A 27,400-nucleotide genomic window follows, 5' to 3' on the forward strand; every position below is an offset into this window, starting at 1 on the left:
TTTGTTGTGTGAGGGACGCTTGCACTGTTGCAGCCTTTGCTGTATTTGCTGTGTGTGAGTGAAATTTGCACCGCTGCCTGTACTGTATCTCCTGTGTGTGAGGAAAGCTTCCATTGTACTTTTTCTGTGAGGAAGCATGCACTGCTGCCTGTGGTGTATCTGCTGTGTGTGAGAGAAGCTTGCAGTGCTGCTGTGCGGTATCTGCTGTATGTGAGGGACGCTTGCACTGCTGCTGCCTGTGCTGTATCTGCTCAGTGTGTGAGGGAAGCTTGCAGTGCTGCTGGTTGTGTTGTATCTGCTCTGTGTGTGAGGGAAGCATGCACTGCTGCTGTGCGGTATCTGCTGTATGTAGCCCTTGATTTGTTTCACTATTCCCTGGGTAACCATTTTATTCTTATTATATATATAGGCTGTTACAATATTCCGACTGTTTACTGTTTCTACGTCTTCAAAGGGATTTTATTTTTATTCGTTTGTGCTTTTAAGATCATTGCTTTCAGAAAAGCAAAGCGCTATTGTTATGCTTTGGTTTGTGTTACTAATCTGAGGAAAACATTTTTATTATATAGAGTAGGCTGTTTTATTACTCCGTCTGCTCACTTTATTTTATAATTGTTTTTCACAGATTATTAAAAAAATACAACAAAGGATAGTAATAGCGTTTTTCTCTGAATGATAAGCTTGAAAACACAAACTAAATAATAGTTAAATGTGCTCCGGAAAGTCACTTTATAACCTTTCATTGTGTAAAAGCGAACTTGTTTCTATTAGGCATTCACTTATATATGATGTTTATACCTAGGCCTGATTAAATAATGAAATTACTGAACCACTTCTGGAGTGCCGGTCTCTTTTGGGAAATTTCTAAAGAAAGAGAATATATATGATAATTCATATAGTCAGCATATAAACAATAATCATCTGCGTATAAACTATATATATAGTGTGTGTGTGTGTGTATATATATATATATATATATATATATATATATGTATTTATACTGCATCTAAGCCATGTTCATGAGCTTTATAAATGTTTCTCTACTAACCCGACCAGTAATTGACTTTATGCTATTCCACCTCAAAACCACACCTTCTTCAAAATTCCTGACAGATCAAGCTACAATTAATCCTACTTATGGAATGTGGTATCATCCACAAAGTCTATTACGCTCAGACTAGCCAAAAAGATGCTTTTTGCCGAGACCTTTCTTCCCCGGACAGCCATCTGGGATCCATCACCAAATCACTCCTCCCGCCACTCCCCCTCCAATACCTTGCTGATAGCTTAAAAAAACAGGCCATTGGTCAGGTGTTAGCTTTAATAACCCCCCTTATACATTATTAAATGCCCCAAGGTGTCTACTAATATATAATTCAGAAGAAGTAGCTCCTAAAGAGAGGTTTGTTGCAGATTTGAAGTATTTTAACATCTGTCCTTGACAAGACCCCCTCGCTGTCTTATCCCCTTAAAAGCAACACCTTCAATCACATGTACTGATTTCTTTCTTCCTGCTTTCTTCTAAATGGTTTAGGGGATAAGGTTCCCTAACACCCGCCTTCAGACAATGTAAAGTGAGGGACTAACCTCAAATTTACCTCTTATACAGCATACGGAATTATACCCCTAAAACCTATATCACACAATATATAGGGGCTCATTTCCGCCTGTTTATTTAAAAATTGTTTTTCACAGATTAGTAAAATAAAGCAAAGGATAATAGTATTGCTCTTCTTCAAGCGATGAGCTTAAAAGCACAAACAAAATAAAAGTTAAATGCGCTTGGGAAAGTGACTTTATGTCCTTTCACTGTGCAAAAGCGAACTTGTTTCCATTAAGCTTTTACTGGTAGAGCTCTCAATCTTCCTTTCTATCTATTCTGTACATTTCTCACCCCTTGATATTCACCCTGCCACATAATTCCACTACACAAATACTGCCCACACCACACAATTCCACAACTAACAATTGCAATTCAAACTACAGATTTCCATTCCACACCACATACATCCCCTACACTCCAAACCAAAACACATTTATAAAAAACGTTGTCATTTACAACGTCAATAGCTCTAATTCTCACAATTGCCAGACCTATTGCATTGCAAATGCTTGTTTTTGTTGTTGTTGTTTTCTCTCCAGACTAAGGTGGTGATTGTGGTGCTTTAAGTGCGTCTGTCCTTTAAACAATGCATGTTCTTCCCTGGATCTAATGTTCGCTAAACTCTTCCTTGATTACTGATGGTGTAGAATTCAAATGGTTTGCCAGCATAGGCATCCGTTGCCTGGAGATATCCCTCCCCCTTGCTCCACTGCTAGATTCCTCCCTCCTCTTTGGTGTTCAGATTCCCGGAAGGATAATGACGTATATTTCTGCTAACAAGGCTGGAAAGCAATAATTGTTTTCCACTGTTCAGAGGGGCCAGTGAACCAAGATTCTTTCAATCCTTTGAAGTTTAAATCCCCTATTGCAATCTCAACTGGGATTTACCTCTTAGTGCTATATCTGCATGGTATGTGCATGCAAGGCAAATTCCATCCAGAGCAGTTAGAGGAAACAAGCATTTGTAATGCAATGGGTCTTGCGTTTGCTTGAGTAAAGCTATTAGCGTTGTAAACTCCTAACCGGACTTTTCTTGACACATAAACTGAAAATGAAAAGTAAAACAGTTTCACATAAGCGAGCTGACAGCCACCATGAACACGAAGCAGACACACAAAAGGAAACAGAAGTTCGCTTGCAGTGAAACGTATCAACAAAAGTGCAACTATCCATGAAATCGCCAAAAGTGCAATTATCCATGTAACAAGGTCTGTGTCATGCAACGCGCTTGACTACTGCCCAGTGAGATTGCGCTGCCTCCGAAATAAAGAGAAAATATAGTCCAGAAACTATGCTGAAAACATGGAGCCTCGTATGTTTTCAGTAGCTGGCCGGTGCGCTCGAGAAGGGCTAAACACTGGAAAAAGCATGACGTATGCATGCCTGTTACTAATCAAATCAAGTGAATTTTAAAAAGCAAGCCCACAAACCAAGGAAACTGATTGGTGTGTGGTGGGTATGGTTAAAATCCCACAGAGAGGTTACATCAGGGGCTTTGCGCGCTCAACCCTAAAAACAGCATTTGGGAAAGTCACATATATTCCTATGTGTGCTTGTAATACTGTACAGAATGCATCTATAGAAAAATTCCTACAGAAAAAGAAGGGCGTGAAAAACTGTGTACAGAATGGCATTGCAAAGTGTTTACATTATGCAGGCCTACAAAGAGCTGGATAATCTATTATCCATATTTATGGCAAAGTTTCTAAAATTGTGAAGCATCATATTAATTCATGTACAATAAATCAGATTTAGGGGCGTGGCCTAACCAGCAAAGATGGTGGATACCTGCTAGCAGAGCTCAGAAGTGCAGGCAGTGCAATCCACCATGTCCTCCTGTCGAGTCGCATGACATCGGCTGTCTGCACTGCAAACAGCCAAGGGGTGGAGGAAGAGCTGTTGAGGACAAGAGAGTGGTCGAGAGCGGCAAGGGCGAGCCGAAATATCTGTTGGACACTGCCGGGCCGCACTACCGGCCACTGGACACCTACCTAGGCAGAACACCATTAATGTGAACAGCAGTGGCAGTCTGCTTCCTGGTAATCAGATTATACCACTCTCAGAGGTCGTCAAATATGCCAGTATTCCTCCACCAACTGTTCTTCTGAGACTTAGACCAGGTGTTGGGGGACCTACTGTAGGACTGTGGGAGGCAACAAGTAGCCCTTAACAAGCTTCAACTTCAGGCAGGTCAGGGTGGACTAGTAGCGCCATCCTTTGAAACCTACTACCTCGCAGCACAGCTCCAGCAGGTGTCCTAGTGGCTGGAAGGCGAAAATCTGTCCCCTTTCCATACCCATATTACGCCAGCTTCTCCACCCCTACCATCAAGATGCATCAATCCTGGTCCCTCAATGTGTAGGTCGCTAGGAAGTGCCTGACCAGAATCACCCAATTTATTAAAGAGGTACTTCCCTACTCCTCCACAATCCCTCTCAAGGGCCTTTCGAGACCCTTGTGGCCCCTCACAGTAGACCAGCTGACGGTGTGGCACGATCATGCCTTGGACACAGTGGGAAGCCTCTTTCATGACACCCAGCTACTTACGTTTGATCAACTACACCAGGATCACAACATTCTCCTGGGGCAGTTCCTGAACCGCCTACCCACACAGAGATACACACATTATAGATCATGGGAAGAGTGTGTCATGTCATAACGTGGCTATACAAAGCTATCAGTAAACATACCACTTTGGCACACTATCAACACCTCTGAAAGGAAGATTTGGCAAGACCTTTACACAACACTGAATGGTCCAAAACGTTGGAGTCCCTCCAGATCATTTCCAGAAATGCGTGCTTTAAAAACATCTAATACATGATACTCCGTAGGGCATATCTCACACATTCCCAGTTGAATCGGATGTTCCAAGCGGCCACTCCCAGGTAGCCGATCTCCAACATATCCCTTGGTCATGCCCTACCATAGTCAGCTTCTGGCGAGCCATACACACTGCATTAGCCACCATCACTAAACTAACCACATTAAAAAACTGGGAGTCTACAGCCCTAAGTATCTTCCGCAGGGGAAAAATCACAAGGTGTGGGCATGCTTCGCTAACCTTATTCTCCTACTGGCTAAACGCCTATTGACCATACACTTGAGAGCCCAACACTCCCTGACTTCCCCCCAGTGGCACCGGGTACTACTCCATTGGAGAGAGGTGGAAAGCTCTGCACTACATTGGGAGGAGGCTTGGTGAATTCGCAGACACCCCATAGCAGCTGCCTGGGACACTATGCTCACATAGTTTAAGGAACTGACTGATAGGGACTCCCCCATGCCTCCTTAGCCCTTCCACTTCTTCAGCTCCTGGAGATACTGTTGACATCTGACAAACCTCATATGTCCCCCACAACAGTTAGACACCCTTCCAGAACCCCCTGCTTCTTGGGCTGAAGTGTGCCGAAGGATGAAGTGCTCAGGTAACTGCTCCATCACCCATCCAATGCCCCCTTCGTGCCCTCCAGTCCACATCTTTGTCCCACTACATCAGCATCAATCCACCGCTCTCGCTTGTGCTCCCTCCCTGTTACCTCCTTTACCCTGAATTTCTCCCCCCTTTTCCTGTTCTCCTCTACAGGTTGAAGGATGTTTAATTTATTCCCCCTACCAGATTCATTACACCTTAGCTGGGCCTCCGAGCCAACGAAGTTCGGCTGTTCTACAAAACAAGCGCACACAGCAGCACACTCGATTACATATAGCTCACGTGGAGCCATTGTATCTTCATTTTGTTTGTAAAAAATGCCTTGCAGACGATGTTTGACAGTTTATAATTTTACTGTTATGTAACCAATTCTTAATGCTCCATGTACACTTTAACACTGCTGAAAGTAGACTGTTGGTTGTTGTTTGCTTCTCCTTTAATTACATTGTTTCCGCAAGGGTTGTAAAAGATAAAACCTCAATAAAAATGAAATGAGGTTCACATATGGATTCTGCAAATCTTGAACTGATTTGCTCAAAAAGAATATTTCAAATTACAGTGCCCCAGATAAAAAAAACTACCTACAACGCCTGTTCTTGACTAATCACTACTCATGGGCTCCCAGAGTAGCAGGCCAAATTTCATCTGTAGTAAGTGTTGTATAAATACCCACATATTATAGTATTGAGTATGGAACTTGTAACACCGTTTGACAGAGCTCAGATTAACAAAACCACAGGAGAAGTGTTCCTGCACATTAAGATAGTGCAAAGAAGCAACCCTGTTTCCCCTCATCAAACTGCCAACACATTAGGATTTATCGTGGCTGAAGCAGTCCAGTAGTTGGCCAATAAGCATTTGCTAAACCAAAACATGTGCTAAACAAACCTCTGTGGCTATGGACGAAGAATACTGCACATAAAGGGATTGTCAAGTCCACACAAAGACAGCCTTTGCCCGTCAAAGTCAAAGCGACAATAGAACAATACACCTACATGCTTTACATTACCACAACATTTGCAGGTTGCCTATCCACACACTACTGAATCTGATGTGTATCACTCCACATGATTCCATTAATTAGCAAGAAACCATTACTGCTAAAAACAGAGTACACAGGTGCACAAGCACATATATTCCGCAACTTCAAAAATCAACTCTAGAGCAATGGAAGCATAGCACGTCAAATTTGTACAAATTGAATCAACACACAATGTTTCCAAAATAACTGAATAGGATGACACCTCTATAATGTTTTCAGCACATGCCATGGTACGAGTAAGCCAAGTTAACTTGGAGGATGGAACAGGGCTGGACAATAGGGGAGTGTGTAAAATATAGAAGTGATATACGTACCAGCACAAATAACAGGGTGTCATGCCTGTGGAGCCCATCAGTGACAAACAGGACCATTACAACTGTGTACATGCTGCTGACATGTACACTCTAATGCAGGAAGCAGCCAGAATGGGTCTGTCCCAGGATCCACATTCCAAAGAGGTGACCAAATGTGATGGTAATCTCTGTATCACACTACGGTATGGCTGCTCACACACTCAGTGTCATGCATTAATGAAAATCTGATGAATTATGAAGATGGGAAATAACTGATGGCCATAGTATTACACCTTCTCCTGTATGATGGCCACTCATCCTCAGTCCATATGTATCACATTGATGCAACCAGGTTCTGTGCGATTATTCCTTTAACATAGCCCAGAAAGTGGCACATGCCTCCTGCCAAATGCAGTTTGCTCGCAACACAAAAGTGTGGGAGCCGATTGAGTCACACTCAAAGAATAAACATTCCAAGTAAGTGGGCTCTAGCAGAACCAGTATAATTAGAAAACAACAACTGAAATCATGCTAAAACTCTCCCATCCGTGTGGCTTAGCCTGCACCCATGGCAGTTGCTCTGAGCTACAGCTCAGCTGAACCTTGCAGGCAACCCACACAAAACTGCTGCTCCCCAGAGGCCATCGTCCCTTGTAGAGGCTTTGGAGGCTGACATTGCAGCAAAATTCAGTATCCCTGCGACGGGGCTGTGCCATTGCCACATTGACTAGGGGGCCCGCTGAGGTGCAGGCTGCAGCTAACAAACACCGTGAATGAGGTGACTGTGGACGGACGCAATTGGCCCATCTGGTGAGGCGGCCCACCATGCTGAAGGACCACGGGTGTGAGCCTCTTGGCAATGAGAACCGAGGGGGGCAGCCCGATTGAGTGCAACCTGAGAGAGCTGGAGGAGCGGTGGCCCATGAGGCGGAGGCCTTGGAGGTGCTGTCCTGTGGCAACTGCTTCATGGTGGTTGCGGCGGCCCTGTGGCACGAGACAGAGAAAAGCAGGGGTCATCTTGTTACTGGCGTGGTTGACAAGATATCTGAGCCTAGGCGGTGGTAGCAGTGAGTGTGCGACAGCCGCAAACGGTTAAGGCGAAGGGCACGGGCGTGCACAGAGGCATAATCAGATAGAGTTCTTGACTGGAGTGTTGCTGCCTTCGGTGTGGAGTTCAACGGGGACGAATGCTGTGACTGTGAGCTTCTGGCACCCCAGGGCTACCTTGAAGACCTGGCAACCCCCCACTTGAGGTGGCTCCTGATTTGTTCGAAGGTGCTGAGGCCCGGGGTGGCACAGCAGAAATCTGGACCTGGGCCGCTTAAAAGGAAGATCGGGCCCACTGCAGACTGCTGTTGCCCATTGCAGCCCCCCTATGAAACTGGGAACTAAGGGGTGGTGAAATGAACAGCTGGACACCGGACATACCCTTGATGACTGTTATCCCATATGGATGGCCCTGATTACTCTGTGTGGAGCGACGGCCCACAGGGTTGCGGAAGGAAATCGGGTGCTGGGTGAGAGGTTTGTGGCCCGATTGAACTTGGGGTCAGGCCTGTCAGAGACTGCTGCTTCCCGTGGAGGCCCCATGTGAGTCCAGAAGTGAGCTGAGGTGTGCTCCCCCTGCCTGTCGCCTGGAGCCCCTGCATAGGCCTGATGATGTGGGGCTTTTGGCAGTGGCTATTTGTGTCTTCTTACCTAGAGTGAGTGGCGGGTGCCATCTGTGTCTTGGAGAATGCACAAACTGAACTGTGTGGCCCGCACCCATGGGTATGGGTAAGAACAACCCAAAGGTAGCTGCCTCACAACAAAAAATTGATAATTATACAAAACATGACGTGCTTTCTGCAGACTCTGGTACGGCTGGAGTTGGCCTTGCAGAGGAGGGAAGCTCCCAGAATTTTGAGATGCTACTAGCCATTCAGGACCCTCAGATGTCTATGGAACACAAGATGGGGGAACCTAAGGTGGATTTGGCTCTCATTTATCAGGATCTCCGTAATACTACCCACAGGGTCACGTAAGTCGAGGGCCGACTATCCAAAGCTGAGGATAACATGAAGACGCATGAAGTACGCCTGGTCCAGCTGCAATGCCAAGTAGGTCAATTGGAAGCACGGGTGGATGATGTGGAAGGGAAGTCTCGGGGTAACAATCTCTGCATAGTGGGCATCCCACAGGGGACAGAGGGAGTTACACCCACAAAATATGTCTACGACTGGTTCCAGAGCTGGGTCCCGTAGGCATACTTGTCCAACTGTTCTATCATTGAAAGGGCCCACAGAGCTTTGGTTGCTAAGCTGCCTGTGCCCCCGCACACCCCTTTATTGTCAAAGTACTCAACTATGCGGACAGGCATGCTGTCCTCCGGGCGGCACAGAAGGCCGACCAGGTATGCTGCCAATCCACCCTGGTGCTGATCTTCCCTGATTATACTTTGAAAGTACAGCAACAGAGAAGGTAATTTCAGGAAGCTAAACAAAAACTGAAGGCCATGGTTTTGACCTACATGATCCTGTTCCCAGCCTGTCTAAAAGTTATTTTTCAAGGCAAAACCTTTTTCTTTGAGACCCCAGAGGTGATCTGGAGCTGGATCAAGGAGCGCCCCATAGATCACTAGATGGGTTTGCCTGACTGAGAAGAGGGACAGAGCAGAGGGGGTGGGGTCGGCACCCTCAGGGAATGGCAGATGGCAATAAATAAGAAACCTTTCCAAAGGGAGAGAAGAGCTCGCTCTTTGGATCCTCTGTAATCTGTAGTGAAGAAGAGACCGGTAGTAGTGGAAGTTGAGCCCAACGCGCTGCCTGACAATGGGGACGCTGCCTGGAGCATCACACACTCTGTAATGCACTCAATATTTTCAGGGTAGAATGCTTGAACATAACTTTAGAGGACGTTTGCTTTGGCTGTAATCAGGTCTCCCACTCTTCATTTATTTTTCTTGACTATTGGGATGGGTTGTGTTGGGGGGGCATGTTGGGACGGTAGGGGTGATACATATGTTTATCTCATGTTAGCCCAGTTGGCTACAATCCCTGGTCGCACCACAACAGGTTCTTCTGGTTCATGGAGTATGTGGGGCCGGTCACCGAGGGTTGGAGGACTTTTTGGGAATTTGTTGTATTTTGTTTAGCGAACGCAGACACCTGACTTTGCTGGGTGGGTACTTGGGATTTTTACATACACCATACACATGAGGAAGAGTAATGTCTGATACACCACCTAAGGAGACTCCTTGTTGGGTCAGCACAAGCCATGGAATGATAAATGTCCTCTCTTGGAACGTCCGTGGGCTGATCAAATCAAGCGGTGTGCGGTGCTGAGGGCAGTGACTCGGAAAGAGGCGGATATAGTCATGCTCCAAGAAACACACATACTGAGAAGTAAGTGCCCATTTCTGGCATGTAGGGGCTTTGCCCAGATAGTCTATGTGGGGTTCCTTTGTGGCTTTCGAGGCACAGCCATTTTAGTGAGGAAAAGGGTGGCCTATGTGATGACCAAAGTGTGGCATGATACGATGGGAAGCTATGTGGTAGTTACGGGAATGTTACAGGGGAACCCCCTATCATTGGTTTGTGTATATGCACTCCCACCTCTGACAGCTGCCTTCTTGACGAAGCTGGGAGATTTAATATGAGAGTTACCAAGGTCCACATGGATTTTGGGGAGAGGCTTTAACAGGGTCTGTGAGACTGGTCTGGACCTCTGTGCCTTTGGGAGTCTCTCTCCATAGTCGAACACTCATGTGCATCTTTATCCAGAATTTAGACCTACTCAATGTAAGGTGGACGCACCATCTGGCAGTAAGAAGATACACCTTCTTCTCTGGGGTCCATAAGACCTTTTCCAGACTTGATTATATCCTTACGCACTGGATTGAAATGCACAGAATTTAGGATGCTAAAATACTAGCTTGGGGCCTCTCTGATCATTTACCAGTGCTCGTAAATTTAATCTGGGACCTCAAAAGGACTAGGGCCAATTGGCACCTGGACCGTTGGCATCTCCAGAACTAGGACTTTAAGGAGATGTGACAACAGGCATGTCAGTGCTTCCTCGTGGAGAATGAGGGCTCAGTGAGATCTGTGGGTGCCTTTTGGGAGGCACAGAAGGCCACCATATGGGGAGATATTATTAGCTACTCCAAAGGGCTGAGGGAACAGGCCTGCCTTAAGAGGGCAGACCTAGAGGAACACATATTGGGCTTGGAAAGCCGCAATGTGTTAACACTGCAGGAATCCATACTCCGTAACTCGCTTTGCAGATTATTACAAAGAGGTGTATAGGGCAGATCCTCCGAGCCTGCAAGAGGATCTGCAGGCCTATCTATATGACTTGCCAGTGGCTCGACTTTCCCCGGAAGATCATGACTCTGTAGAGGCTGAGGTCACATATGAGGAGCTGCGGGCAGCATTGTCACTCCTACCAGCGGGTAAGGCCCCGGGCCCTAATGGGTTTCCGCGGAGTTTTGACAAGTGGCGTGGCCTCAAGTAAGCGATCCTTTACAGGAGACCTTTGTGGAGACACAGGAGAGTGGAGAGTTACCGGCGGACCTTTGGGGCGCCGAAATAGTGGTGATTCTCAAGCTGGGCACGGAGGGTACACGCTGTGGTAATTTTCGACCAGTTTCACTACTGAATGTGGAAGTTAAAATATGGGCTTAGATGCTGGCCTCTAGACTGATGGGAGTCATAGGCAGCCTTGTTCACTGGGACCAGTCAGGGTTTATGCCCCCACCGGGCCACTTGACATAATCTGCCCCTAGTGCATACTGCAATAGCACTGAGTGGGAATTATCGTGGCAACAGGGGCCTCATGTTTATTGACTTCACGAAGGCTCTTGACTCTGTAAATTGGGAGTACCTATTTGTGCTTCTTACTAGAATGGGATTTGGTCCTAAATTCATAGGCAGGTCATGTCTTTAATACACTAACCTGTCAACTAGGGTACAGATTGGGGGAGATACTTCAAATTGGTTCCCGGTGGAGCTTGTCACGCGACAGGGCTGCCCTGTGTCGCCTTTGCAATTGAACCTTTGGCAGCATGGGTGCGGGCCAATGCCTTGTTTTGGGGTTTTCAGTGGACACAGGAGGTGAGCGATAGGATTTCACTCTATGCGGAGGATGTCCTGTTGTTTCTAGGGGACCCGAGCTGGACGGGGCCGAGGGCTCTTCAGATTCTCCAGATTTTCGGCGAGTATTCAGGCCTACAGATGAATATGGCCAAGTCCTCCATTTATCCCATAACACCATGTCCCACAGACATGCCATGGGCGGCATGAATCCCGGTGTTGTCAGCAGGTTTTAAATACTGGGGGTGTTTTGTTACGACTGAGGCACGGAGGGCCTATGAGTGAAACTTACTGCCCCAGCTGGATAGCCTCGTGCACAAAGTTAAGTATTGGTCCACTCTCCCTCTTTCTTGCTGGGGCGTTCTGCCATCTTTAAAATGGTCTCCCTACCGGCCATTCTATACCAACTACAAAATCATCCATTCCCAATAGACCAAGCATTCTTCAAGAAGGTGAACGAATACCTCAGATCATTGCTGTGGGGGGCAGCATGCCTCGCATAGCCCTGAGGAATTGCTGCAGGACGATCTATGTGGGGGGAGTTGCCACCCCAGATGTGCCCCTATATTACTGGGCAGCACATCTTCTAGTCATGAATGACTGGTGGTTTGATGGGTTTGATGACCAGGCGTATGCGGTTGAGGGGTGGCTGATGGACCACCAAAGCCTTTCACACTTGGGGAGCCATGGCCGAGTCCCTTCCACCTGCCACACTGGTTGCACTCAGGATATGGTCGGCTGTTACGAAAGCCACTTGATGGGCTAATAGATTGACTCTGGTAAGTCCTCTGTGGGAGGGTACATGGCTCCCTCCGGCCCGTGCCCCCCGGGAGCTTTGCTACATGGGACCTTATTGGGATCTCCACACTGGGAGATATCTGGAAAGACGGAATGATGAAGTCCTTTCAGATCTTACAAGAAGAATTTGATTTACACAGCACCCAGTTTTTCTGCTGTTTACAACTCCGCCACACCCTCCTAACCAGGGTACAGAGATAGAAAGATATTCCTGAGTTCTCCCCTGTGGAGGACAAACTACTCCTCACGGACATAAAGATGCATCTTTCTCACTTCTGGAGGGGGGTGCTAGGCGGTTTGGAGGGAGTGTTGGGCTGGCCTATTCCCCGTGACCCTAAGTTTATCATACTACACATTGCAAATGACCTGGGGGCAACCGGTATCAGAAGGTGCTACTATGGCTGGACTTGCTGGTGGCGAAACGTGATGTTGCGAGAGTTTGGAAAGACAAGGTTGCCCCTCGGGTGGAACTGTGGGCCAAAGGTAAGGATCATTGTATGGGATTGGAGAGACATGTGTATAAGGCGAGGGGGTGCCCTCAGAAGCAAGGAAATGTCCTCCTGGATTCTCCCAGGATGTGCCTGGACCCAGCTGGAAGTCTCTTGCATCAGCTCCGATCCCACTATAGAGTAGGGCATATGGCAGGATCCGCGGGGGGGGCCTTCAAGCGATGGGAGCACTGGTTCAGCTGTAGGGCGGACTACACATCTGACTACCCCACCCCACTTGCCGGCGTGCCTTTTGTTTTTTAGCTTTGATGGAGGTGTTTGTCATGGATCTGCATGCTGTGCTTACAGGAGTTGACCACCTTTTACTGAGGAGCGTTTGTAAAGGGCTAGGATGTTTTTGCCTCCTCAGCTGCAGGAACTTAACCATAAAATAACACTGGCGGACTGTTGGGTGAGGACCTGACTACAGATTATCCATAATAAAGACATGAAGACAAAGATAAGGAGCGGGGAACATAAAACACCTCTAATACATGAAGTCCAGCTTCGATATCAGCGCAGACTTTTTTTTACTCGATTCCCGGGGAAATGATTCTGTGATATAACCTTGCTCTTTTATTATATCATAATGTCCACTGTTATTTTGTAAACTCCCTGTTAAGTAGTGAAAACTGTTACTCTGTAAAGTGCTCCGACACCTATTTGGGTCTTGTTCGCACAGTATAAACTTCGAAAAGAAATACAGAAATAAAATGCTCAGTGTGAGGATATTCAGTGCGTTATTGTTTTGTGGCTAAAGATAAACGCAAAAAACAATCATAGTAGTTGTACTTTATTATCCAAAATGTCAATACAGAGTGCAGCAAGCGTATATTTCAGTCATCATAATTGCTAAACAACACTCCCTGTCAGCTGAAAATAGTTTCCGTCCAAGGCTATATTAATCTGCCAAAAAAGTTATCACTTCCTTATTATCATGTTCTTATTTGCCCTGTTGGATTTATTGATTTAGGTCCACCCCAAGTGATATTTTGGCTATGATCAAGGTAATCTGTATATTTACTGTTATAAATATGATACACAAATAAAATCAGAAGGTGCTAGCATCTTATGTGACTCAGATCTCATCCCTAAAATATATATCATTCGCAATAACATAGAGGCCTACAATCAAAATAAACAAACCAGAAAAGCATTGAACTGATGTGCCACACTAAAGCCCTGAAAATGAATGGGCTGGGTAGTTGGTGAGGTATTTACCATACCGAATATCAGGCACCCAACTGATCCAGCAGACTGCTGTGTATTCATCATATAGCATGTTTGCTCTTTGGAGGAGATGGAACTCAGTCTAGTTCAGTTTAGCCCTGATGGAACATAGTCACATGACTGTATGACAGACAGAAAACTTCGAAAGGCAGCTCAACAGACGGATGCGAACAAACCAGGACCTAGAAACTAAGGCTTCAAAGTGAAGTCAAAGCATTGTAGTGTTCTCATGTTTTTCACTGTGATCTCTGACTAACTTAGAAAAAGGTTCACACATGACGGAAAGATTCACATTTCAATAATGCCTTTTTTTCGTAGCCACTGGTTTGCATCAAAACCACATCGTTTCATTAAATATCACTTTGTTTATCACTTTCATGCAACACAAAGTTCGCTATTTTAATCTTTATTTTTATATTTTAGAGTCAATCCAACAGTTTATAACACATGTTAGTAGTTAATGCACAAATAATCAATTGCATCTTTAAAAAACCAAGAAAAACCCAAACTTATGTTTGCAGAAAGCAATGTGATACATTAATGCATTTAATGAACGACGTCTTTGACCTCATATTACCAAAGTAACATAAGATGGGTCTTTTAGAACAGAAGTATAGATATTCATACCGATTCACACCAATCCGTTTTAGAGCTAACTGTTTTTACAGTACTTATAATTTTAAATTGAATGACCTAATACAAATTCAGCAGATTGTAACACATTGGTTCATTTAATGGACACAGTATTTCAAGTGATAAAACAGTAGGGTTTATGACACTGCCAATGCCCTAGTGCCTTACAATGCAAGCTTTCAGTACTGTGGATATGTGATTCTACTTTTGAGTGTTAGTAAAATGTGTGGGCTTGCTGACCTAACATTAGTGGTGGTGTTACCATGTTTAAAAATAGGATTACGTCCAGGTTTTAACTTAGTTGAAAAACAAAATATGGACCTTCACCAGCCATTACTAATGAAGGATCTGGAGTGCATTAATTTGTTTATCTTTTGTAATGTTCTAACTCACCTCTGGTCCGTGTACCCCTTGGGGTCTTCAAAATATACTCAGGGGGTCAGCGTATGCTCAGAAAATTAAATAATATTAACATATCAATAAAGTGTATATAAATAAAGAAACAAAATGTACCAATGAAAATGATAAAACATTGTGTAAATGTGAAGGAATTTGAAATTGGAGGGTAACTTGAATTGGTATCCTCAGATTAATTTGTGGGAGCAATGCAAGTGCATCAAACAGAATATAGTATGGACGATGAGTGGCTTCAGTTGAAATTAGAAATGCTCCATCCTTCCTATTAAAAATAACATTTTGATTTTTTTATATTTGTTTGTTAATTAAATAACATATGCCATAATTTGTATATTTGTTTGGTGAATGCTTCTTTCTATATTTTTGTGTATATTGTTTGGCAATTGAAATCATCAAAAATATTTAGGCCGGTTTTTCCAGAATCCATTAATGACTCATTGGGAGACCAGCAATTGCAATATTGATTCAGGTTCCAGCAATGATTAAATAGGGTCCTCAGAAATCAACAGGTTAAGAACCACTGTTCTAGCCAAAATAAAGCTTAATTTTGTAAGGCTATAGATAAATAATGTGCTGAAAGGTGACTTTAGAGCTGCTAAAATATCACTTTGCTCACATGTTACTTTCGATTAAAACATGCGTTAGGCTGTAGTTGTTCACCAGGTCTAAACCAGAACATAAAACACTGTAACTGATCTATGCTAATTTTTAAAACACATGTAAATGAGGAGGATGACCAGTGACAAAATAGATCCTTGCGGTACACCACAGATGACAGAAATGCATTGTACTCTGTTGGTGCTTATGTAGATGATCTTGTGTTTGGTGCAGAACAGTGTCCTAAAACACATACATGTAAGGAGCAAAGTTGAGCAGGGTTTAATGGTTGACTATATTGAATGCTGCAGAGAGTTCAAGGACGGTGAGGTGACAGAGGCTTTCACTGGAGGTGAGGCAGAGGAATCATCAACCATCTATTTGTTTGCAGTCTCTGCAGTGCAATACAGCCTGAACCCTGACTACCAGTTGAGTAGAAAGGAATTGTTCTTGATCTGTTTGAGCAGCCGGTAAGAGACTGGTTCTCAGTGACCATTCTAAAGATGAAAGGGCATGGTGAAAGGGCAGTAATTTGCAAAATCTTATTCAGCAGTAGTAGAATCAGAGAACTTGACAGTGCCAGGGAATATTCTATGGGTAAGGGAGGAATTAAATGTGATCAGCACAGGCTAAAGTGTCTTAACAGAGATAAGCTCTCTATGTTGTTTTCTCTTTAAAAAACGGTTATGGTGTTGCACTTGTCAGTACAGCATTCTGCTGGTAGGTCTACTGTACGGTTGGTATGCATGACACAATTGAGAAGCTGTCTTCTTCTGGTGGAGGCTGCATTGATGGAAGTTGCATGGAAGGCTGCTTTTACTGGGCTGATGGTTTGTACTGTGTGGAATTAAGTGTTTCCTGGTCATAGAGGTCTACTTAGAGACAGATGTAATACCTTCTTTCCTTTTAGTTATGAATGGTGTGCTTGCTGTCTGTGACTGCTTTGGAGTACCAAGTGGTTATATGTATTGTTTTTCAGGAATGCTTTTGCTTTGATGTATAGGCGTCCACGCTGGATTGGAACTTGAGTATCAGAGTATGAAGCTTGGTGCTGACATTTGTTATAGGCCTTATATGGTGCTAGAGAGTTCTGATTTCTTTTGAAGCAGCTGTGGTTTAGCCCTCAAAGGAGCGAAATTACTACTTGGAAAGCATTGGCTGGCCATGATGAAATGGTGTAGGTTGAAGTAGGTTGATGGGGATGAAAATGTGGTCTGACCAATCAAATGTTAGCAGCACAGGTAGTTATATCGCTGTGAAGTCTCTTTAACAATGATCACTTAGAGATTTTATTTAAAGAATAACATTTTTTAAGTAATGGAAAGTTATGGTATTCATTGTGTATTTCAAACAGTTGACCTCCCAGTTTTAAGAAGAAACCCTTCAAGTTCAATTGAAGGGAACTACAGGAAAATCATACATATATTTAATTTCACAAGTAGAGCAGCCAAGAGAAATGTTGGCACAAGCTTATACACAGCAAACAATCATTAATTAGATGCAAGAGTCCAATGATAACAAGGATGATCGTGGGTGCTTAGCATGGAGGGAGAGCAGCCACTTTAGTGCACTTGAAGTTATGAAATACATTTCACTAAAGTGTGAAAATTGATTCTGACATACCACTCTTTGAATAACAAATTGTCAAGAGTCCTCCAGTGGAAGGATCCACGTCAGCCAATCAACTCAATTGGAAAAAGGCTGTGCTCCAGGTGAGGGAAAACCCAAGAAGAGGAAAGTAAGCCTTCAAATAAGAAGCAAGTAAATGAGAGTGAGAATAAAGCCAACTGATGGCTAGCAATGGGTGGGCTGTAAGCCCACAGTAGATCTTCCACACAAGACCGCTTGCTCTGTCTGGTAGGCTCGACCTAAAAAGGGGGTTAAAATGATACTAAATGGATACTGCATGACATCTACAATAAGTTCCATGTTGGGCTACATATATACTGATGCAACATAAAGTAAACCAAAGAAAGTATACAGTGTACAGATGATGTTTAGAGTGTGTGCCATGTTGGCAACAAATATACAAGTAAAAAATAGCAATAAAAATAAAGAAATAAACAAGGACCTTTAATGTATGTGTTGCTACTGATCAACCTAAGCAGCCACCTTAGGAAGGAAAGTACATGTAGCACCAGAACTATATTTCTGGTTATTCTGAGACATCTATGGACGGTGATATAATATGAAACTAAGACAGATAGGAGATAAAGTCAAAAAAAGAAAAATGATGTTAATAGCTATATTCATTATGCATGTAATACTGTCATTCTCAGTTTTGCTCATTCTAAAATTAAAATTATATGTTTACGTAGTATACTATGAAGTTTTCATGCCATACTATGTTACATAAAGGTGAGTATGTTATAATATTTTAACATGTAACATACACAAACATAAATGAGTATAATTGTTTAGGTATGAATTGTAATGCCAGTACTCTACATTCTCAGAGGATAGAGTGGGGAATATGTGTGTGCCTTTTGTTTGTAAGTTGGCTGCTCGGCAGGGAGTGTAGTTATATCCTGGTACATGTTACATCTCTTGTATTCCATTTTATTCTCCCAAAAAGTAATTGCTACTAATGGTCTATATTTATCCCCCTTTCTCTGCTTTAAGCTTCAGAATCCAGTGTGTCTCGGTTCTATAAAGATGGAGCCCTAGAGCTGGAGAGAGCATCATGGACAATTCCCTGATCGCGAACCAGCTGTCCGGATCCTTAAATGCCAGAATGAACGACCGAAGCAGATGGAATATGACTGATCGCGAATGCCATTTATGTCCTGAGGTGACACAGGGAATCTTCCAGCAGTAGGGAGACCCATGGCTAGATCTTTTCACCACTGTCGAGAGTGTGCAGTGTCCAAGGTTTTGCATGTTGGAGTTTCCTTAAGGACACTCACTAGGAGATGTATTCCAACTGGAATGGAACAAGGAACTCTTATATGCCTTACTGCACCTTCCTTCATCTTCTCCAAGTTCTGAAAAAGATCAGGAACTACCGCACCTACGTCACCCTAATAGCTTCAGATTGTGCCAGGATGGTGTGCTACCTGGAACTTCTGGGAATGAGCATCTGTCCTCCACTCAGATTTCCACTGCTGTTCCAGCAGCATGGCAGACTCCTGCACAAGGACTAGTACAATCTACACCTCTTTGCATGGAAATTGAGCAGCCGCAGTTGACTGTGTTTGGTCTGCCACCTGAAGTGGTTGATGTCTTCCACGTGGCAAGACTACAATGTCCATTTATGCCATGGTCCTGGGACATATGTGTTGCCTGGTGTGGTGTCTGCAACATTGACCCTTTACTAACCAAGCTACAAGATGTTCTTTTGCTTGTTTTGGCTCTAACCACCAAATTATTGCACTGAACACTTTTAAAGCTTATTTTTCAGCTCCTTCATCCTTTTTATGTTTGCTGGACCACCTTTCTTTGTTGCTTGTTGTGATAAAGTTTATAAAAGGTTTGACACACATTTCCTTCTGTATCATTTATGATGCCACTGTGGGACCTTTATTTGGTATTAATGTTTCTCGTGCACTATCCCTTCAGCCCAGCCATAGCTACTTGCTGCGTCTCTGGACTTTGAAGACTACTTCAGCTTGTCGCTTGAGTGAGCATTATTCATTGTTAGTGCAACCGCTTTAAACCATCTTTTTTTCCAAGACAATTGGTGTTGAGAATTCAGGCAGCCTTCTTACCTAGAGTTGTGACTCCTTTCTGCTGTGGGCAAGCTGTCATCCTGCCTGTGTGTTTTTGTCCCCACCATCCCTCAAACGTTGAGGCTAGGTTCCATCAGTTGGACCCCAAAAGGGCTTTGAGCTTCTACATCAATCACACAAAAGAACACTGTGTGGGCAGTCAGCTTTTTGTGGGGTTCTCTGCAGCAATGAAAGGGAAGGCTGTGCAGAAGAGGACTGATAGGATGGATTGTTCTCTGCATCAAGAGCTGCTGTGCAAGAACATGCCTCCAAAAGGTCTGAGAGCCCATTCCACCAGCACCAAGTTTGCTACAACTGCCTGGGTGTCAGTCACACGTTCATGAACCACTACTGCCTTAATCGCCAGGTCCGACAGGAAACCCATTTATCCTATACGGTCCAGCATGATTTTTTAGTCTGAGCCCACTCCACAGACCCTTCACCTTGGGGAGGTAAAGTTTTGGTATGTATTTTAAAGTGTGAAATCTGTGATTAGAAGTATCCAATAAGTGACTCCCTTTTGGTAACAGTCTCTACCTAACCGCAGATACTTCATTGCCCTCCCATCTCCCCATTTTATGCAGTTGCCTCTTTTAAAAATCTAAAAAGGTCCTAAATGATGGAATATGTACACTTGTTCCAATAATTTCTTACGTTTCACATCTAAAGGCATGGAAAGAGATAAGCAAGAAACTGACATTAGCACGCAGGGGTGGAGTTTATCTGCAGCTCCCCTCTGTCACTCGTGAAGTGGTACGGAGTGCCACATCAGGCCTCGAAAAATCTTAAATAATCTACTCTACCTAACTGTAATGTACTTGACCTGGAAACAGGGCTCAAATTGCGTGATCCTAGGTAAATATTGTATTTTACAATCACTTTCTTCTTCATTCTCACATGAGTGCACCTTCAAATATGTGAGTTCAGCATTTCTGCTGTAAAAAAATCCTATTTTGTTTGATTAAATACACTAAACGTTTGCTCCTCGTATAATAAATCTAGCCCACATATAGGGTACTCATGATCCATGCATGACTTGCCTCGTAGTTTACTAATAGCTTTGCCATCAGGCCAGGAGTGTTTCTCAGTTTATGTTTAAACACTCACTTTTAATAAATATATTACCAAAGCATGATGTGGAAGCTCACTGTCGTTTACAGACAGTACATTTCCAAGAAATGTCCAAAAACCTTCCCACTAACTTTCAGTTTTAATGATAAAACTACATAGTGTATAAACAATAGTCTGTGAAAATTGGGTTTCAGAAAACATCTATCATTTTCACATCACCAATAAAGTGTTCAGATTTGTTTTCATCCTATTACAATATTTTTTAATCACACAAAAGTACAAAAAATGGTCTTTCACAGCTACTGAAATATATTTTGAAATGTTTGTCAAGTTGACTTAGGTATGTAAATGTTGTGTGTTAGGAAAAACCTGATACCAACAGCCTTCATTTCACATAGGTCAGACAGTTCACCTTACAAAATCCTGGAACTCTGCAGTCACAAGGAAAAGAATTTGCATTGCAAGAAGAAACACTGACTTTTGACCTCTGTCTCTGAACTCAGAGCAAATGTGACAATAATAAGATTTAAAGGCATCTTAATTGCTAATTCAGTTTCTGACTGAACAGAACACCTGTTCTTTGTTCACTCTCCAGAAGGGGCGAGTAGTATCTATAAATAGCTTGTCCTCATAAAATAAAACTTGCCATTGTGAGTGGTTGAATAGATTCTTCGAGCCCTGCACATAGCTGCTGGAAAAAGTTTCTGGATCCAGTTTGGCGGCCGGAGGTACTCTAAGGTAAGGAATCTGTGTGAAAATAGAGTATCCACCAGAAAAAGTGTTACTGAAGGTAAGTAACTTGTGTTTCTGGTACAACATGGTACTATATTAGGACTCACTATGCTTAATTTTGTTAGTTCATAAGGGATTCAATATTATTGGTTCATGACTGTGAACATAGTTTCTCAAACAGTAACAACGCTAACTTTGCCCCCTAGCAGTAAATTGGCCGTCTTGTTACATTTATGGTTGGTTACACATGACAATACTACTAAATTCCCAGATCGCTTATTTTTCAATCATCCGGACAGGACCAGTTGATTAACATTTGACAGGCATAATGTTTCAGTGCATTTCCTCTTAAACTATACTTATATTGCCCTCATCTTTATAGAACGATTCATTTGGGTAAATTATTCTGGATTTGGATTGGAAGATGATACTCTACTAGATAATCTGTGAAACATTTTTATATACATGATAATATAGCACTAAGGCATGATGCTAGGCTGTTCTTGTCCCACAGATATACTCACTACATATGGGTTAAGGTCATTATCCCAGGCTGTCACATGTGATATTCTTCTAAGTATCATTTGCAGAATGTAGCATGATACCGTATTCTTTAACACGTTTTCTTATGAAGTAACACTCGCAGCTATGTGTATAATTTTTCATAGCGACCATAGGAAATGTACTCAAGAGAACTGTCAAGTTACAGATGTTGCATTACCTTTCTACACCAGGGTGGAATAACCTCAGTAAATTAATCTTAATGGAGCCCTGTAACAGACACTTTGAGTACTACAAGAGTTCCTGTGCTGTTGGTGATGGAAATCACTAAATTATATGAGTTCATACTTGTATATAACAGTAGGCGTATTGTATTACCTCTATGTATTTTCCCGAGCCCTGACAGTCATTGGGTTACACCCACTGATGAAACCTGTTGTCTGGCTGGTAAATTGTATATGATTAAGATGCACAGATTAGAAGAAGGCTTAAATTAAGGACTCTTGACAATTTGTTGTTAATTGGGTGACGTGCTAGCATCAATTGTCATACATATATTTTAAATATGTAACTTACTGTCTTTTGTCAGTGATTAGACTGGGGCAGTTTATTTCATTTTAGGAAGACATTCTGAAGCGTTCAGAGTCTGGTGCAGCATAGGCCATGGCTGGATTTGCTTCCTCTGGGTCATAATTCAGATATCACCTTGATTTGACTTTTGCTTAGGACAGTTTATTCAGTTTGTGGTGTGATATGTAACATGTACTGTGTCTTCTTTTAAAGGCCAGGGATCTGATATAAAGATGAGAAGATTAGATTAAATCCATTGATTCATGGTAAATAGGTTACATCCTCGATTGGTGGAATTACTGATTTCATGTTGCATTATGGCCTTGATAATTCTGGCATTTAAAATTACACACGTGGTAATGCCAGCTACGGATAATTTACCATCAAGATCATCTCAAACTTATGTCCACAGTCTGTTGATCTACTTATTTTTCACTATAACAAAATAAAATGTATTACTGTATCAAATTTTACTAGTTTTCTCTTTCTTTACAAATTGCTCTGACAGCAGTGGTAGTGTTCTCCCATCGCTTTTGCAAGTGGACACACATTTAATAATTGTCACCGATTGTACTGTAAAATAATTGCATTAGTTTTGCCCTTCATACCCCTTTGTAGGATGATTAAAAAAAAACAAAAGGATATGTACAGACAGATTTTGAGTTTTGCCAGGAAAATATCTATCTATCTGTCTGTGTGGCAGATGTATGTACTCTGCCACAGCGACAGTAGAAATTCTGCTGCATTTTGAGTTCTTCCCCTTGCCAGTACAAGTATCCCCTTCACAGGGACTGCCTTTACCATGAAAAGAGTTAACACGTTTTTATGTAGATTGGCAAATTGAAGCCTTTGGTTGAAATTCCATCAGTGCCTGAATTAGATTATCAGATTTGCTACCCATTTGTAAGCTATATCCACAAATCTTGTCTCTTTTACATGCTTGGGGAAATCTACCCTTTGAGTGAAAATCCGCACTACTGTACATGCATCTTTGGCGGAGACAGCACCACCCCATGGTTGACCCAGTAAGGAAGAGAGATGTCTTTGTGATCAGAATACCCCACATGGAAGTATCTCACAAGACGTTGGTTCAATTTGGATGTGCTGTTCTGCCCTACTCCAAATCTGAACCTAAGCACTACATATATCCAAACACTGCACAATTGTGTTTAGGTGAAAATAAAACCCTAAATGAATAATAGTACCAAGCGCTTTGCTATTAACATTTTTTCTGCTTTTTCATTAGGTTGAAGAGGCTGACGACTGGTTGCGTTACGGCAATCCTTGGGAAAAAGCTCGTCCAGAGTACATGCTTCCGGTGCATTTCTATGGGCGGGTGGAGCATTCTCCAGAAGGTGCCAAGTGGATTGAGACACAGGTATTCTCCTGAAAGACCATGGTCAAATTAATGCTCATATCTATTTTTTTTCTGTACTTTGCTTTTTGGACAATTAGCAAATGCTTTGCTAAGAATCTTGGTAAGATTCTTACTCTTCTTCATTTGCTAATGATTCTTTTATGGGCAAGAGAAGCCTCCGTGTTTTGTTAACCATCATCCCATAGTACTAAGCAATGTTTTGTAAAACGTTGTAAAAAATCATTTAGACCCTTAAAATAGAAATGAATTTGTCATTTTGGTTCATCAATTCATATGACATAGCACGGGCAGCGTGCTGATACCAATAGTGTACTTTCTTTTGAAAATACTTTAGCTGTTATTGCTTTGGTTATAAACTGCAGATTCTTCTAAGCAAAAATTGTGACTTCGCAAGTTGTTCTGTAGTATTGACCACTGCCCTGGTCCTCATATCCAGGTAAATCAGCTGACTCTGGCGTTATTTTTTCTTGAGGTAAATATATGTTTCAGGGGCCATCTTGGTTGGAACCATGCATGAATGAGCAGGCGTATTTTTTTCCACATTGGAGATATTACCCTTGTTTGAGTCATGTTTAATTTAGCCTGAAGTGCACCAGTGTTTTAAGGATGTCCATGGTGCCACAGGTGCAGGTGACACTTTTACCTCAAAACCCCCTAATCTCTTAAAATTCCAAAACATAAATGCTCTTTCTTTAATTGACATTGCAAGGACTCCAGCAACAACTCTCAAATGACCATCCGTATCGAAGCCACCCACCTCAAGTGTCCAAATTTTCAGACTTTACATATATCATGTTTCTTACTGGAGTTTTGATGAGTTGATTCGTTTACAGAGCTGCGCTATACAAGCGTAAGAATTTATTCAAGTATTTTTTGAGTGCATGCACCATAAGAAGAAAATGTTGAAGTGTGATAGTCACCTTGAAAGTAACAAAGTGAGTAACCAATCCCCCTCCACACGAGGGTTTAAGGCAGAATAGGGAGCAGGTGTGGATGTGGCTGGACTTAACGACTGAGTGGGCTGGGACACAGCTTCCATTGGTGGAGCTAGTGCAGTGGCACCAGAGTCCAGGGGTCCTAAGGGCCCAGTGAACCATGATTATTGCGTATTTTGTAATTAAAAAAGTGTTGGGGGGCATTTCCTTCTTTGCACTAGGGCCCATGACACACTCGGTAGACTACTGTTGGTTGGCTAAAGCCAATGGCTTTGGGCCTGAGCAAAGGGGAATGCTGTATGCCAGTGGCTTGTAACCTGTGGCCTGGGTGTCCGCGAAGCCTACTCACAGGTCTGTGACTGTTTAGAAAATTAAATAATATTAACAGAATAATAAAGTGTATATCACTAAAGAAGCAAACAATTTAACATTTTAAAATGTTCTGTAAATCTGAATGGATTTGAAATTGGAGGCTAAAGGTTATCCTCAGAAACAGAATATAGCATGGATGATGAGTAGCCTCAGTTGAATTTAGAAAAGCTACAACTTTCACATCAAAATTAAGATTTTGATTTCTTTTTAAATTCGTTAGTGAATTAAATATATCATTTAACTATTTCTCTATTTTTTTGAATGAATGCTTGTTTATGTATTTTTTGTATTGCTTTTGAAGTTCAAATCATCAAAAATGCTTGGGCCGGGGTCCCTGGTTCCAGTAATGATTCAGTGGGGGTTCCCAAGTTCCAATAATGATTCACTGGGGTTCCTAGGCTCTAGTAATGATTAAGTGTGGATCCACAGAAGTGAAAAGTTTAAGAACCACTGTTGTATGCTACGTAAGAGCAGAAGTTCTTGAATGGGAGATAGGGAAGAGGTGGACATGTCATCCGCATTGGACTTTATGCTGCACTTTGCTGCTTGTCAGGCCACGGCTGTTGCTGCTTCAGTGCAACATTTAGCAAACTTGTATGTGCTCTCAGGAGAAAACTAGACATGACAAAAGTTACATTATGCTAGCATCATATAAAGAAATGTCATGTTCTACTTGGTCTGCAAAATTCCTGAAATTATGCCATTATGCCACATTGCTTAATTATGCACAAATATTATTATGTAAAATTATAAACGTTTCCTGGGAATGTTCAGGAATAACAAGAATGGCCAGAACGTGAGCAGCTGTTGCTCACAGGAATTATGTTTTTGCACTATTGTTTAGCGCGAAAAGCAACCTTGTGTAAAAAATTGACAATAAGATGCATTTCATGCAAATTTTAAACAATCCTAAAGAAAACCTGGGGCCAGGACTATACCCTCACCTTGGACAAAGGAAATGAGCACCTAGAAGTGTAGTAATTTGTCCTTTGTAGCTAGAGACCAAGCAAGCAGAGTTAAGGGACTTGTTAAGAGATTAGGATGAATGCAAACCTAAAGAATTTTGGGTAATAGACTTATATAAAACCACTAGTTTCAGCATTTGAAGCAGTTTGTTGTGGAAGGGTGGGTAGATGTCAGACTCTCTGTCTTGGTCTCACACCTTCCCAGCTTTTTAGGAATTGCGGGCAGGTGTAGGTAAGACCTGAATGCTGACAATGACCATTCCCATGCAATTGTGAAGGATGGAGAAGAAAGGCTAATGATAGTGCAATCATCATGATGGTAATTTTTTCTAATTACACCTTATACCAAAAACCAACGTGAGACCTGGATTCCAAATTACGAGTGCCACCTCAATCACTTTGGATATTTTTACAGATCATAGCCATGGAATCTCTAATAAGTATCTTCCAGTTAGTATACAGTATATTAAGCACCAGGGCTTTCCCGCTGTTGCCCTTCACCATTCCCATATATAATGTTGATGTGTCACTCTGTAGAAGGTGGTGAGGTCTGGTATACCCAATTCTCCATTTTCCAGAGGAAAGTGGCTGGGTTTGAGTCTTGTCCTTATCTTCTTCCCATTCCCCAAATATATTGAATGTTGTGTAATGCTGCTGTACATATTGGGATCAGAAGGACCTGAAAAAGGAATAGTCTTCCATATAGTATCACACTTTTTATGAATAGTTAATAATAATAAGACTTTATTGATAGTTAATTAAAACAATTCACTATTAAATTGCAGTTCTATATCCAGGTGGAATTAAAAACAATTCCATTACATTGTCACAATAAACCTCTATTACAGTAGTTCATTTTGGTGCACTTATTGTTTCGTTCAAACTCCATGGTACAAAAATATGGTTTTATTTCACTTCATGGGTAAGTGTTCTGCAATTTGTTTGTGCATTTTAGAACAATATTTATAAATCTTATAAATCTGCTAATGAGCATGCCATTGTGACAACCAAAGTATACAAACACTGATGGATGGAATGCTTGGATTAATCTCAGCCATTGGTAATTACTCTGGCTGCACCCCAATACATCATTATTTTGCACACTGTGCCATGACAGTTTGAACCCAGGATATGCAAATCAGTCTTGACCCTGCTCCAGTGGGAATAGTCTAGCTCAATCTTCCAGGTCAGGTTCTTCTGAACTGGAACACAAGCAATCCAAGATTGGTTTCACTTTTTCTAGAGCTAATCAGCTAGGTATAGCTTGTTTCCTTTACCATAATGTGTATGGGACCCACATCCGGGTATACCCGTTTTTTTGAAGGCCACAAACCATGGCAGGACTGGCCAGCTGGCAAGCATGCAATCCCCCGGGAGGCTGGAGCCCCAGGAGGCCGGTTTTGACACTTGTAGGCTGGTGTCGGCCTCCAGGTGTGGTGGTGCACGTTATGCGATCCCGGCAGCAACTTGAAAGAGTTGCTCTGGTTTTAGCACACATTAGCACATCTGCAATTGGGGGCTGAATTTATCATTTTTGCCAGTGCTGTTTTAAGGTCCAAGCCT

The 27,400-nt window shown here is 42.6% G+C and overlaps 1 protein-coding gene across 1 annotated transcript in view; it reads left to right on the plus strand.

The window, feature by feature from the left end:
• Positions 1 to 27,400, plus strand: part of PYGB (glycogen phosphorylase B) — a 635,794-nt gene that overhangs the window by 232,757 nt on the left and 375,637 nt on the right. Inside the window, exon 5 of the mRNA XM_069235083.1 lies at positions 23,434 to 23,565. Within this exon, the coding sequence (XP_069091184.1) occupies positions 23,434 to 23,565 (132 nt within the window). The remainder of the gene's footprint in view (positions 1 to 23,433; positions 23,566 to 27,400) is intronic.

Source organism: Pleurodeles waltl, chromosome 5, assembly GCF_031143425.1.
Source record: "Pleurodeles waltl isolate 20211129_DDA chromosome 5, aPleWal1.hap1.20221129, whole genome shotgun sequence".
In the NCBI taxonomy this organism is placed as follows: domain Eukaryota; kingdom Metazoa; phylum Chordata; class Amphibia; order Caudata; family Salamandridae; genus Pleurodeles; species Pleurodeles waltl.